Source organism: Mauremys mutica, chromosome 4, assembly GCF_020497125.1.
Source record: "Mauremys mutica isolate MM-2020 ecotype Southern chromosome 4, ASM2049712v1, whole genome shotgun sequence".
Classification (NCBI taxonomy): Eukaryota; Metazoa; Chordata; order Testudines; family Geoemydidae; genus Mauremys; species Mauremys mutica.
In genome coordinates, this window is record NC_059075.1 from 159,406,551 (window position 1) to 159,419,610 (window position 13,060).

The window sequence follows — 13,060 nt, forward strand, 5'->3', positions numbered from 1 at the left end:
CTAGGCCCCGCCTGCAACCCACCAGACCCCACTCCCCTCCCGGAACTGGGGAGAGAACCCAGGAGTCCTGGGCCCCCTGTTCTAACCACTAGACCCCACTCCCCTCCCAGAGCCGGGGAGAGAACCCAGGCGTCCTGGCTCCCAGCCCCCCCCACACGGCCCCACCCACTCCCCTCCCGGAACTGGGGAGAGAACCCAGGAGTCCTGGCTCCCAGCCCCCCCCTGCTCTAACCACTAGACCCCACTCCCCTTCCAGAGCCAGGAGAGAACCCAGGAGTCCTGGCTCCCCTCCCAGCCCCATCTACCAGTGGCTATTAATATCCTCCCCTCTGGCTACACCCCTCCCCCACCCTGGTAGCCAATCTCCTTTGGTGTCAGAGCCCCACTGCTGGGCAGGAGGAAATAGAAACGACCTGATGTTTTACTTTCATTTCTTCAGCAGAAAATTGTTCTTGGACACTGACCGAGTGAGCTGTGGGGCAGGTAATGGATGGGGGGGGGGGGGGGAAATACCATCCCTGGGGGCAGAATTGTCCCTTCCAGTCTATCCCCCTTCCAGAGGGCCCAGTCGGACCCTGCCCCCTCCCCTCTATTCTGCCCACCCTGACAACCCACCTGGGATTTGAATTGCGGGTTTCAAACCCGGGACACCAGTAGCGGCTGGGAGGCGCCTGAGGTACGTCCCGGTCAGTCCCCAGAGTCCGGCTCGTGCCCGGCCCCAGCCCCGTCCCCGGTCCCACCAGTGCAGCCGTGCTCCAGTCTATCCCACATGTTGAGCTCTGAGTTCCCCAGGGCTCTCCTTGTGTACTGGGGACACCCCCCATCCCCACTAGCACCCCAAGAAATGAGCAAATCCTCTGTGGCCAGAGCCTCATGCCACAGCCCCACTGCACCCAGAGCCCAGGGGTCCCAGCTCCCCTCCCTCACTGTTCTAGCCCCCACCTCTTCCAGAGCTGGGAGAGAACCCAGGAGTCCAGGCTCCTAGATCCCCTGCTCTAACCACCAGCCCCCACTCCCCTCCCAGAGCTGGGAGAGAACCCAGGAGTCCGGGCTCCCAGATCCCTGCTCTAACCCACTAGCCCCCACCCCTCCCACAGCTGGGAGAGAACCCAGGAGTCCGGGCTCCCAGATCCCTGCTCTAACCACCAGCCCCCACTCCCCTCCCAGAGCTGGGAGAGAACCCAGGAGTCCGGGCTCCCAGATCCCTGCTCTAACCCACTAGCCTCCACCCCTCCCAGAGCTGGGAGAGAACCCAGGAGTCCGGGCTCCCAGCTTCCCCTGCTGTAACCCACTAGCCCCCACCCCTCCCAGAGCTGGGAGAGAACCCAGGAGTCCGGGCTCCCTGGCATTACTGCTTTCCAGACACTAAACAGTTTCCCCCGCTGCCAGCCCCCCCGTTTGAGCAGAGTGGGTGCAAGGGGGCTACTCCCTGGGTGTCCTGGTGTCTCAGTTCTCCAGCAGAGTTTGGCTTTCGCCCCAGCCCAGGAGGAGGGGAGATCGGTCAACCCGAGCCCGGCCTGTCACCTGCTGCATTATGGGAAATGCAAATAATAAAGGGTAAGTGCTCCAGTCCCACCCAATTCAGGTGGAACCTGTTCCAGAGCTGGGGCTAGAGCCCTCGAATCCTGGCTCCCAGCCCCTCCCCGACTCCCCTCCCCAAGCTGGGATGGAACCCAGGAGTCCTGGCTCACAGGCCCCCTGCTGTGTGTCTCCAGGCCAATCCCACCCCCCTCCTCGAAGCCACCTCCACAGGGGATGGTGAAGCGACTCCAGGAGGACGTCACCTGCTCCATCTGCCTGGACATCTTGGAGGACCCCGTCTCCATCGAGTGTGGCCACAACTTCTGCCGGGGCTGCCTCACAGCTCACTGGAGCGGGGTCTCGGCCTGGGGGTCCCAGTGCCCCGAGTGCCGGGCTCCCTGCTCCAGGGGCAGGATGATCCCAGACACACGCGTCAAAAGCCTGGTGTTGAAAATCAGAGACCTGCCATGCGAAGAGATGCCGACAGCGACAGGGACAGCGAGCCCTGAGGTGGGTGCAGCCATGGCTGGTCCGGAGATGCAGCCACCTCTGGGGCGGGGCAGCTGGGGACCGGTGACAGTCCCTACAGCACAGCACCCCCAGCCCCACGCTGGGGCCCTGGGGTCAGAGGGGAGGCCGGCTAACGGGATTCCTGTGTCCCTTTAGCAACCGGTCAGGTCCCTGGGCTGATAAGGGGGGAGCCGGACCTCAGGGCTCAGATCTGCTGAAAAGAAATTAACCCCCGAGCAAACAGCCTGTGACGCCACCCAGGGACCTCAGTGGGGTGGGGGGGCGGAGGGGGTTAGCTGGCTGGAACGGATGGGACACGGGGCCTTTCCCCTGTAGGGGGCACCGGCTTGGATCTGGCCCAGGGTGGGACTGGCTTGGAATGGGGCTGGGAATGGGGCACAGGGGCTCTGATCCGGGGCACAGGGGACTCACCGTCTCAGGGGTAGGGTCCCGGCTGTGACCCGGCTCTCTCCCTGCAGCAGGGGCCAGGGGCTCAGATGGAGCCTGGGCGCCCGGTGCAGCTGGTGCGTCTGGACAAGGAAGGGGACCTGACCCTGGACGAGGAGGCCCTGAGCCGCTGCCTGGAGCAGGGTGGGGTGGGAGACGCCCCCGTTTGCCTGGTGTCCATCGTCGGGGAGCAGCGCCGGGGCAAATCCTTCCTGCTGAACTACCTGCTGCGCCGGCTCCGGAGCCCGGTGAGTGCAGCCCGGATCCCCTCCCAGAGCCAGGGAGAGAACCCAGGAGTCCTGGCTCCCAGCCCCTCCCGCTCTAACCACTAGACCCCACTCCCCCCCCCCCCGAGCTGGGGATAGAACCCAGGAGTCCTGGCTCCCAGCCCCCCCTGCTCTAAGCACTAAACCCCACTCCCCTCCCACAGGGCAGTGCATGGGGATGGGAGCCCTAGGGTGGCTGGTACCTCACCCCTCCCCGTCTCATGCTGTCTGAGCAGTGGTCTGAACTCCTGCCCCCTGCTGGAGGGGCTCAGACCAGCACAGATCTGTGACCTTTGTCCCCCGGCCACGACCGGTCAGCTGTGCCAGGGGAGTGGGGAGCCGTGTGTCCGTCTGGAGCCTCGTCCGTGTGTCCGTCTGGAGCCTCCTCAGTGTGTCCGTCTGGAGCCTCCTCCGTGTGTCTGTCTCAGCCTGAGGCTGCCTGTCCATCATCTTCCCAGTGCGCCGGTCCCCACACTACCTGCCTGCTAATAAAATACCCACAGTCCCCCTGCCCCCCTGCACTAATTGCCCCTCCCCCCGTGTCTCCCTCCCCCCCAGGAAGGGAAGGACGGATCCTGGATGGGCCGGGAGGAGGAGCCCCTGGAGGGGTTTGAGTGGCGAGTTGGCACCCGCAGCATCACCAAGGGGGTGTGGGCCTGGAGCCAGCCCTTCTGGGTCCCCACCGAGCGGGGGAAGGTGAGTGGGAAGAGGAGGAAGGGGGGAAATGGGCTGGGGGGATGAGTGACCCCAGCAGATCTCTCCTTGGGGGAGCAGAGCAGCCAGAGCCTGGGGGGACTCTGTGACCGCGGCCTGGGAGGGGAGGCAGGAGCACAGTGCCCCCCTGGGGCTGGGTCTCACTCGGTGCTGGGGCATGCAGGGGGCAGATTGGGGAGCTGGTGTGTGACCTGGCCTGTGGCTCCCCCCCCCCAGGTGGCCGTGCTGCTGGTCGACACCGAGGGCTCCATGGACATCGCCAGAGACAAGGAGACCAGCGTGAAACTCTCCGCCCTCTCCATGCTGCTTGGATCCTACCAGGTTGGCACCAGGGGGCGCTGTGCTGCGGGGAACGGGGCAGGGTTCAGCAGGGGGCGCTCTCCCCTGGCAGCCAGGGCTGGCCCCGATGCCCCAGTGCGGCACTAGGGGGCGCTGTGCTGCGGGGAACGGGGCAGGGCTCAGCAGGGGGCGCTCTCCCCTGGCAGCCAGGGCTGGCCCCGATGCCCCAGTGCGGCACTAGGGGGCGCTGTGCTGCGGGTAGAGGGTTGTGCTGGTTTCTGCATCTCACCCTGTCCTCTCTGATTACTTGCAGATCCTGAATGTTTCCAGCCAGATAAAGGACCCTGATCTAGAATATCTGGAGGTGAAGCAGGGAGAGGGCAGGATGTGGTGCTATTCTCATACAGCCTCTCAGGGTTCCCTCCCCACTCTAGGGTACAGATGTGGGGACCCACATGAAAGCCCCCACCCCCCAAGCTTAGTTCTACCAGCTTAGGTTAAAAACTTCCCCAAGGCACAAATCCTTCCTTGTCTTTGGATGGGTATTGCTGCCACCACCCAGTGAGTTAGACAAAGATTCAGGAAAAGGACCACTTGGAGTTCCTGTTCCCTAAAATATACCCCCAAGCTCCTTCATCCCCCTTCCTGGAGAGGCTGGAGAATCATATACCAACCAAATAGGTTAACAAGGTGAGCACAGACCAGACCCTTGGGTTTCTAGGACACTTGAAAAAATAGAACTTTATTATTTTATAAAGAAAAAAAGGAAAAGAAGCACCTCTGTAGAATCAGGACGGAAAGTAATTTTACAGGGTAATAAGATTCAAACACAGAGGCTTTCCCCTCTAGGCAAAACTTTAAAGTTACAAAAAACCAGGAACAAACCTCCCTCTTAGCATAGGGACAATTCACAAGCTAAAACAAAAGACAATCTAACACATTTCCTTGCTATTACTTACAATTTGTAATCTTAGATGCTTAGTTCAGGTCTGGCTTTGGGAGATGTATTTTCCCTTGATGACCCGGAGAGAACACAGAGAGAGAGACAAAACAAAAACCTTCCCCCACAGATTTAAAAGTCTCTTTTCCCCTCATTGGTCCTTTTGGTCAGGTCCCAACCAGGTTATTTGAGCTTCTTAACCCTTTACAGGTAAAGGCGGGATTTTATGCTACCCTTAGCTGTATGTTCATGACACAGCCCCAATGGGGTCATCTGCCCACTCTACAGCTGGGGAAACTGAGGCCCAGAGAGAATCAGTGACTTGCCTGAGGTCAATGGGGAGTTTGTGGAACAGCCAGAGATAGAACCCAGGAGTCCTGGCTCCCAGCCCCCCCCCCGCTCTAACCACTAGACCCCACTCCTCTCCCAGAGTTGGGGATAGAACCCAGGAGTCCTGGGGCTGTATCCAGCAGGGCCCAGCTTCTGTGCTGCTCCAGGGTCTGGAGCTCGCCCCTGCCCGAGCTCCAGGCTTACTGAGAACAGGGGTGTTGCCAGGACTCTGGGAACGTCTCAGTATTTGGCATCTTGGTCTATTCCGTTCCTACCATTGGTGGGCATCGGGGACGGGGGGGCAAACAGAGCCCCTGGCATGGGGCAGGGGAGAGGGGAACCTCGACTTGCAGTTCTGCTCTTTGGCCTCTAGGTGTCTCTGCACCACAGGGAAAGCCGTGGGACCCTGGTGGACCAAGCTGGAGCTGCAGCTGTGTGTGTGTGTGTGTGTGTGGGGCGGGGGGGGCGGGGGGTGGAGGGGTGGGGGGGGGTGTTTGTTGGTAGGATTTCCACCCCCGCATCCACCCCCAGGGCACACGCTGCCTCTCTGCCCCAGAGAGCCCAGACTCACCCCCCTGCCCTCTCTGCTCTGCAGATGTTTCTGCATGTGGCTGAAGAGGTGGGAAAGGAATACGGGCTGGAGCCCATTCAGGTGAGACAACATCCCCCCCCATCCCCCACCCTGCCCCAGCCACCCCCTGCCCCACACCCAAGGGGTTCACCCTTCCCCTCCTGACATCGTCCCGTCTCCCCTGCAGCACCTAGACCTGCTGGTGCGGGACTGGAGCAGCTCCACGCTCCTTGGAGGCGACGGTGGGAAGGAGCATCTGAGAGACGTCCGACAGGTGACTGTGGGGAATGGGACGTGGGGTCTTTGCCCTCTGGAGCAGGGGTCGGCAACCTTTGGGAAGTGCTGTGCCAAGTCTTCATTAATTTAAGGTTTCACATGCCAGTAAAAGGTTTTGCATGCCGGACCGGCACGTGGGTGGTAGACAGAACCGCAGACCGGCAGCGGGATGAGCGGCGGGTATGGGGATCCGTCCACTGGCCTCTGCCAGCCGGGGTCCCGGCTGCCGGCCCAGTTCAGCCGCTGCCAGCCCGGGTTGTGTCCATCCAGGTCAGCAGCAGGCTGAGGGGGGCCGCTGGCCAGGACCCCGGCTGGCAGCAGCGTGCCACTAAAAATCAGCCCGTGTGCCGCCTTTGGCACGTGTGCCGCAGGTTGCCGACCCCTGCTCTAGGGGGCGCTGGCTCCGATCCGGCCCCAGGGCGAGGGTCTGCTGGCTCCGGGGAGCAGGGAAGGGTCCCGGGGTATTTCCCTCTGTTGATGTCTCACTTTGCCGATTCCCCCTGGATCTGGCAGATGCTGGTGGCGACGTCCCCCTGCAAACACCCCAAGGCCCTGGAAGTGCTGAGCAGAAGCAGCAGCCGCTGTTACCTGATGCCCTTCCCCGGCAAGCGGATCATGACTGGAAACCAGGGAAGGCTGAGAGGTAACGGACCCGGGACAGCGGCTCTGAGCCTGGGCAATGGGGCGTCTCCGTCTCTGCTGGGGAACGGGCCGTGGGGGGACGCTCCGGCCCCGGGTTCATTGCCATCTCCCTCCCCTTCGCAGACATGGATAAGGATTTCCGGGACAGCCTGAGGGACTATGTCACTGCCCTGGTGGGCTCGGTCAGTCAACACGTCTGGAGGGACCGGCACGGGGAGCTGCTCACTGGGACACAGCTGGCTGCCAAGATAAAGGTGGGGATTGGTCTCAGTAGGGGGCGCTGTCCCCTGGCAGTCAGGGCTGGCCCCAATACCCCATGGTGGCACTAGGGGGCGCTGTGCTGCGGGGAGCGGGGGGGGTCTGTAGGGACGCTCTCCCCTGGCAGTCAGGGCTGCCCCCAATACCCCGTGGTGGCACTAGGGGGCGCTGTGCTGCGGGGAGCGGGGGGGGTCTGTAGGGATGCTCTCCCCTGGCAGTCAGGGCTGCCCCCAATACCCCATGGTGGCACTAGGGGGCGCTGTGCTGCGGGGAGCGGGGGGGGTCGGTAGGCAAGCACACCCCTGGCAGTCAGGGCTGCCCCCAATACCCCATGGTGGCACTAGGGGGCGCTGTGCTGCGGGGAGCGGGGTGGGGGGTCTGTAGGGACGCTCTCCCCTGGCAGTCAGGGCTGCCCCCAATACCCCATGGTGGCACTAGGGGGCGCTGTGCTGCGGGGACCGGGGTCTGTAGGGATGCTCTCCCCTGGCAGTCAGGGCTGCCCCCAATACCCCATGGTGGCACTAGGGGGCGCTGTGCTGCGGGGACCGGGGTCTGTAGGGACGCTCTCCCCTGGCAGTCAGGGCTGCCCCCAATACCCCATGGTGGCACTTGGGGTCGCTGTGCTGCGGGGAGCGGGGTTGGGGGGTCTGTAGGGACGCTCTCCCCTGGCAGTCAGGGCTGCCCCCAATACCCCATGGTGGCACTAGGGGGCGCTGTGCTGCGGGGAGCGGGGTGGGGGGTCTGTAGGGACGCTCTCCCCTGGCAGTCAGGGCTGCCCCCAATACCCCATGGTGGCACTAGGGGGCGCTGTGCTGCGGGGACCGGGGTCTGTAGGGATGCTCTCCCCTGGCAGTCAGGGCTGCCCCCAATACCCCATGGTGGCACTAGGGGGCGCTGTGCTGCGGGGACCGGGGTCTGTAGGGACGCTCTCCCCTGGCAGTCAGGGCTGCCCCCAATACCCCATGGTGGCACTTGGGGTCGCTGTGCTGCGGGGAGCGGGGTTGGGGGGTCTGTAGGGACGCTCTCCCCTGGCAGTCAGGGCTGCCCCCAATACTCTGTGGTGGCACTAGGGGGCGCTGTGCTGCAGGGAGCAGGGTCGGGGTTTAGCCCTTTTTGCTGAATTTTTGTGACTTACGAACTGGGGTCGTATTTCTATCCTAGCAGAATCCCAGCTTGGATGATTCTGCTGAGCCTTCCTACATCATCCAGGGAAGTTCTTCATTTCCCCGCCAAACTGATTCCCACCGTTGCCTTATGGCCGTTCCCCAGCTGCCCTGCCCCAGAGGTGGCTGCATCTCAGCGCCGGGCGAGCCGTCCCCATGTTCACATTTTCCTAAGCCCCGTGGAGTCTGTATTGTGATTTCTTGTGCTTTCCTTGCAGAAATTCTCTGATCTGATGAAGAAATATCACTGTGGCTTCTCCTCTCCCGCTCAGGTACCTTCTCTGCCTGTCTCTGCCTCTGACCTGATCCAGGGGTGTCTCCCACCTCCTAAATTCACTTCCGATGCAAAACTGCTTCCTACTTTTGTCTTACTGCTGCTGCCTCGCCCGAAAGGTGGCTGCATCTCATGTTGGGCAAACCATCCCCGTGTGGGGTTGCTGTGAGGCTATTCCCCAGCTGCCCCACCCCAGAAGTGGCTGCATCAGCACTGGGTGAGCCATCCCTATGCAGTGTTGCGTGTGGCCGTTTCCAGATGCTCCGACCCAGAAATGGGTGCATCTCAGGAGTGTGTTTGTTTTTTTTCCCCACGCAGCCAAATTTTGATTACCGGCGAAATATCAAAAGCCGAAATACTTCGATCTGGAAATGCCTCTGTGGTATCTCATGGGAATAATAGTTTGGCTCGGCATGCTCCCTTTTCTCCCCTTAAATCAGCTCTCTGATGGGACTGCAGCTCCCATGATGCACCACAGAGGCCGGAGATGGTGCATCATGGGAGTCCGTGGCTGTGGGGCATCATGGGGCTTGTAGTTTGGGTGCCTGGCTTCAGGCTGAGCTGCTGAAGTGGCTCATGGGAGTTGTAGTTTCACACTGGCTAGTGGCATCACTCTGTTACGTGAGGTTGCTGCGGTGGATGCTGCAGCCACTAGGTGGAGATGGGGCCCCATGAACTGTGGCTCACCCCAGCCGTGTCCTCCCCGTGCAGATGGCCATCACCTTTCACAACCACGGAGTCCTGGACAGGGCCAGCGCAGACCACGCTCTCTTTCTGAAGGAGAAGGTGAGTCTGGGACGGGGGGTCTGTGCCCCAGCCAGGGGAGCCCCAAGGAACCATCCCAGCGAACGCCACTGGCTGAGGGTTTGGGGGTAGGATATGGGACCTCGTATCTCTATAGCCACGCTAGGAGCTGGAGATGAGAGACTCCTGCACTGAGGTTGTGTATGTGCATGTGGGGGGATAAGTTTGCCCTGTGGCCAGCTGCAGTAGTGGAGGCATCATGGCCCAGGTGGTTAATGGACTGGACCAGGACTAGGAACTCCTGGATTTTGTCCACTGCAATGCCGCAGACTCCCCTGGGTGAGTCACGGAGTCTCTCTGGACCTCAGTTTCCCCATCTAGCAAAGGAGGAGAATGACCCAGCCTTCGGGGGTTTTAGCCTGTGAGCTTTTTGGGTCAGGGATGGTCTCTCACTGAGTTTGTGTGCCAGGCCCAGTGTGAGGGGGGACCACCATCTCAGGCTGGGTCTGTGCCGCGCCCAGCGCGAGGGGGGACCCCGACCTCAGTCCAGGTCTGTGCTGTGCCTGGCGCGAGGGGGGCCCCCATCTCAGTCCTGGTGTGTGCCATGCTCAGCACGAGGGGGGCCCCTATCTCGGTCGGGTGGGTGGGGTCTGTGCTGCGCTTTCCCTTTCTAATGCTCTTGGCCGCCTCCTCTCCCGGCGGGCGCAGGACGGCGACTCCCGGAACCCGATCGACTGCCTGAAGGTGCGGCCGAGCAAGATGGCGGAGCAGTTCGCGGAGCGGCGTGGGAAATTGCTGCAGCGGTGCCGGACAGACATGAAGGAGCCGGCGCCGGAGAAAGAGGCCCTGCTGATGGAGCTGGAGGAGGAGTTGACACAGGAGGCTGAGACCTTCCTGGAGACCTACAAGAAGCGCTTCAAGATATTTGCCATTTTGGCAGGCATGGGCACAGGGGTGGTGGTTTTGGGACCGGTGGGCGGAGCTGTCGGTGCCGGGATCGGTGCTGGGATCGCCGCCGCTGTCGTCGCTGCCGAGGCGGCTGTGGCCATTGGGGCAGCGACAGGTGCAGCGGCCGGGATCGTCGTGGGTGGGGGCGTGGGCGGGGGCGTGGGTGGGAACGTCGCCCGGAGGGATAGGCAGAGGGCTGAGGCTGCTGGTGGCGGGAGGGAGGAGTGGGACAGAACTGAGGATTTATCAGACAACACGCCCCTGATCTGATCCGTGTCCCTCCCCTTCCCCCAAATCTGGGGCTGACGAATGGGGTGACGGGGCTGCAGCGTGGCCCAGACACGTCCCCCCAGAAGCCACCCCAGAGCAGAGAGCCATCGCCCCCAGATTCTAAGAAGGGACGTTTAGATCCTCTCGTCTGACCTGCTATGCCACCCAGGCTGGAGAACGCCGCCCACTTCCCCCTGCGTTGGGCCCGACATCTCCTGTTGCACTAAACCATCTCCCGGAAAGGCGGCCAGTCTGGCTCGGAAGCCAGAAGAGACGGAGACCCCACCGCTTTCCCACTGGTGAATCACCCGCGCTGTGAAAAATCCGGTGCCTCGTTTCCGATGGGAGTGTGTCTGGCTTTAACTTCCAGCCCTCGGTTGCCGCTCTGCCTTCCTCCAACCTTGCAGGGCCACTCCGGCTGCAACGTGAAATGCTTGGAAACGCCCGGCCGACGGTCCTGTCCCGAGATCACCCTCTGGGGGTGACAACAGGCGCCTGGCTGAGTTCCTACAATGGCAGGCGTGTGGTCCGGTCCTGGGGGACAGATCTCCAGCCCCCTCTGAGTGGGAAGGTGGATCCAGGGGAGAGGGCACAGGAATACGTGGGTTTCTTGCTCTACCATGGGCTTCCTCTGTGACCTTGGCCAAGTCCCTTAGTTGCTCCGTGCCTCAGTTTCCCATCTGTCTAATGAGGGTAATAATGCATTGGAAGATGGTGAGGGGTTTGAGCTCCACTGAGAGAAAGCGCTACCCAGGAAACGGGCATCGTTATTTATTCGGCGGGAGGGCTATAAAACCATCCAAAGCTAAAGGGAAATTGGTTCCACACCCATGGACGCACGTCGAGCAGGGGACACCCTTTGGCCATCTCCACAGGAAGGCTCAGCTCCCACCCTTCAGCGCTGGTGAAAGGCCAGGACTTGGGCATGGGGATTTCCAAGCAATGAGACCTCGGGCTGGCGGGATTCTCCAGCTGTTCCACGCCAGCCTCCGCAGGCGCCTACGATCCGATAGACCCCTCTAGAGGTACGGGGTCAGCTCCATCCTGGCCTGGCCGCGGTGAGTCGGGAGCGCCCCTTCCCCTCACAGATTCCAGGCCTGGGTAACACAGGCATGATCCTGCCCTGAATTAATTCCTACTTGAACTAGAGCGACATGTTAGAGAAACTTCCCATGTCGATTTAAAAATGGCCAGTGATGGAGAATCTGTCACAACCCTTGGGGAATTGTTCCAGTTGTTCTCACTATTAAAAATTTCCACCTTACTTCCAGTCTGAGTTTTGTCTAGCTTCAGCGTCCAGCCATTGGCGCATGTTAGACCTTTCTGTGCTAGACTGACGGACCCATTATCAAATACTTGTTTCCTAGGTGGATACTTATTGCCTGGGATCCAGTCACCCCTTAACCTGCTCTTTGTTGAGTCCTATCTTCCGAAGAACTCGTTGGAAATTTAATATCAGGGCTGCAGGTTTTCAGAGGCTGCACCTTGGTACATAGCAAGAGAAAGCAGAACTCCCTTGGTCTGCAAAGTTGTTCTGCTGGAAGCGTGGCCAGTCAACAGGTCTTGGGCGCAGGATAGTCTCAGAGCAGTGGAGGCATTTACACAATTTCCTTTGTGCCCAACAGGCGGAAAGGTATTTGGGGTACTGTGTTAGGGTGTCAATGCATAGATGAGTGTGTGCGTGTGTCGAAGCACCTGTCAATGACGGCCGTGGGGAGTGCTAGAGAGTAATCACCCAGATTTAAGTAACGGTGAAGTGTGATCCATCCAACCTTGAACAGTGAGTTCCTGGTTTTGGGACAAGTCTCCACAGAAACGTCAGCTCTAATTCGGTCAGGGGAAGATACGGGTGCTGCTTATTGGAAGTGCTTTGTTAACATTTGTATTACTGTGTTTGGCGGGAAACACAGAAGGGGAAACAGATTAGTCACTATATAGAACTGGTCCATTGAAACAGGAATTTCAATAGATTCCTGAGGGCACGATTTGGAGGTAAAAGATAATTTGGCTTCAATCCTCACCGATCCAGCCAGCGCAGCTGATTAAGGCCTAAGCGGGGTTTATAACGAAAGGGGCGACCTCCTCTTCAGATTCCCTCTTTTCCCATGTCAGGATTGAGTCTCGCTGCTTTCGTTTGATGGAAATGTGGGGCTGGAAGGGACCCTGAGACGTCCTCAAGCCCAGACCTCGGCGCGGAGGCAGGACCAAGTAACCCCAGACCAGCCCTGACGGGGGGTTGTCCCCCTGCTCTTAAAAGCCTCCAGTGCCGGAGATTCCACAGCCCCCTCGGTCACCGAGTGCCGGGCTTGGCTGGCGTTAGGACTACACACTTTTTATGACGTCCCACCCCCAACTCCTGCCCCACCTGTGCTGGAAGCAATGAGAGCGCTGGGGGGAGAGAGACGTGAATGGGGGAGACTGGCCCCAGGCTTTGAGGGGAAGCCGGCGGGTTAAGGATTATTACCCACCTGTAACCTCCTGTGGGGTGAGAAAAACTGCTTGACCAAATGCTGGTTGGTCTAATAAAGGTTAAGATTTAAAGTCTGAGTTTATCTTTTATTTTCTTTGGTAACTAGCCCTGACGTTTTGTGCCTGCCACATACAATCACTGACATCTCTCTTTCTGCTGTTAATAAACCTGTTTTATATTGTACCTAAACCAGTGAGTTTTGATTGAAGTGCTGGGGAAATCTCAGCTCAGTGCATGTCCTCTCCACATCGAGGTGGGGCAGACTGGGTAATAAACTTACACTGGTCGGGCTTCTGAGCTGGTCCAGCTCTGGAGTGCACGGCTGGGGGGTTTGGGAGGTTTGCTGGCGCCTTTCTCTGTGCGATTCATGAGTGACCTTTGGGTAAATCCTTCCCAGGCCAACCCCCGATACCCCAGTGCTGAGGGGAGAGGCCCTG

The 13,060-nt window shown here is 60.4% G+C and overlaps 1 protein-coding gene across 1 annotated transcript; it reads left to right on the forward strand.

Annotated features, from left to right (window-relative positions):
* Positions 1-1,462: 1,462 nt before the first annotated feature.
* On the forward strand, positions 1,463-11,354 carry LOC123370026 (RING finger protein 112-like). The gene is made up of 13 exons (XM_045016179.1): positions 1,463-1,557; positions 1,716-2,031; positions 2,511-2,726; positions 3,303-3,440; positions 3,675-3,779; positions 4,051-4,101; positions 5,603-5,659; positions 5,766-5,852; positions 6,368-6,497; positions 6,620-6,750; positions 8,136-8,189; positions 8,903-8,977; positions 9,644-11,354. Exons 1-13 carry the CDS (start codon positions 1,535-1,537, stop codon positions 10,151-10,153), a joined length of 1,893 nt encoding a protein of 630 aa, XP_044872114.1. The 5' UTR covers positions 1,463-1,534; the 3' UTR covers positions 10,154-11,354.
* Positions 11,355-13,060: the final 1,706 nt, after the last annotated feature.

Bases quoted from the DNA above. Each gene is read 5' to 3' on its own strand.
- LOC123370026 (XM_045016179.1), top strand. From the start codon at position 1,535: ATGGGAAATGCAAATAATAAAGG. The intron at 2,032-2,510 runs GTGGGTGCAGCC...CTCTCCCTGCAG, and splicing joins CAGGGACAGCGAGCCCTGAG to CAGGGGCCAGGGGCTCAGAT. The intron at 4,102-5,602 runs GTGAAGCAGGGA...TCTGCTCTGCAG, and splicing joins CTGATCTAGAATATCTGGAG to ATGTTTCTGCATGTGGCTGA.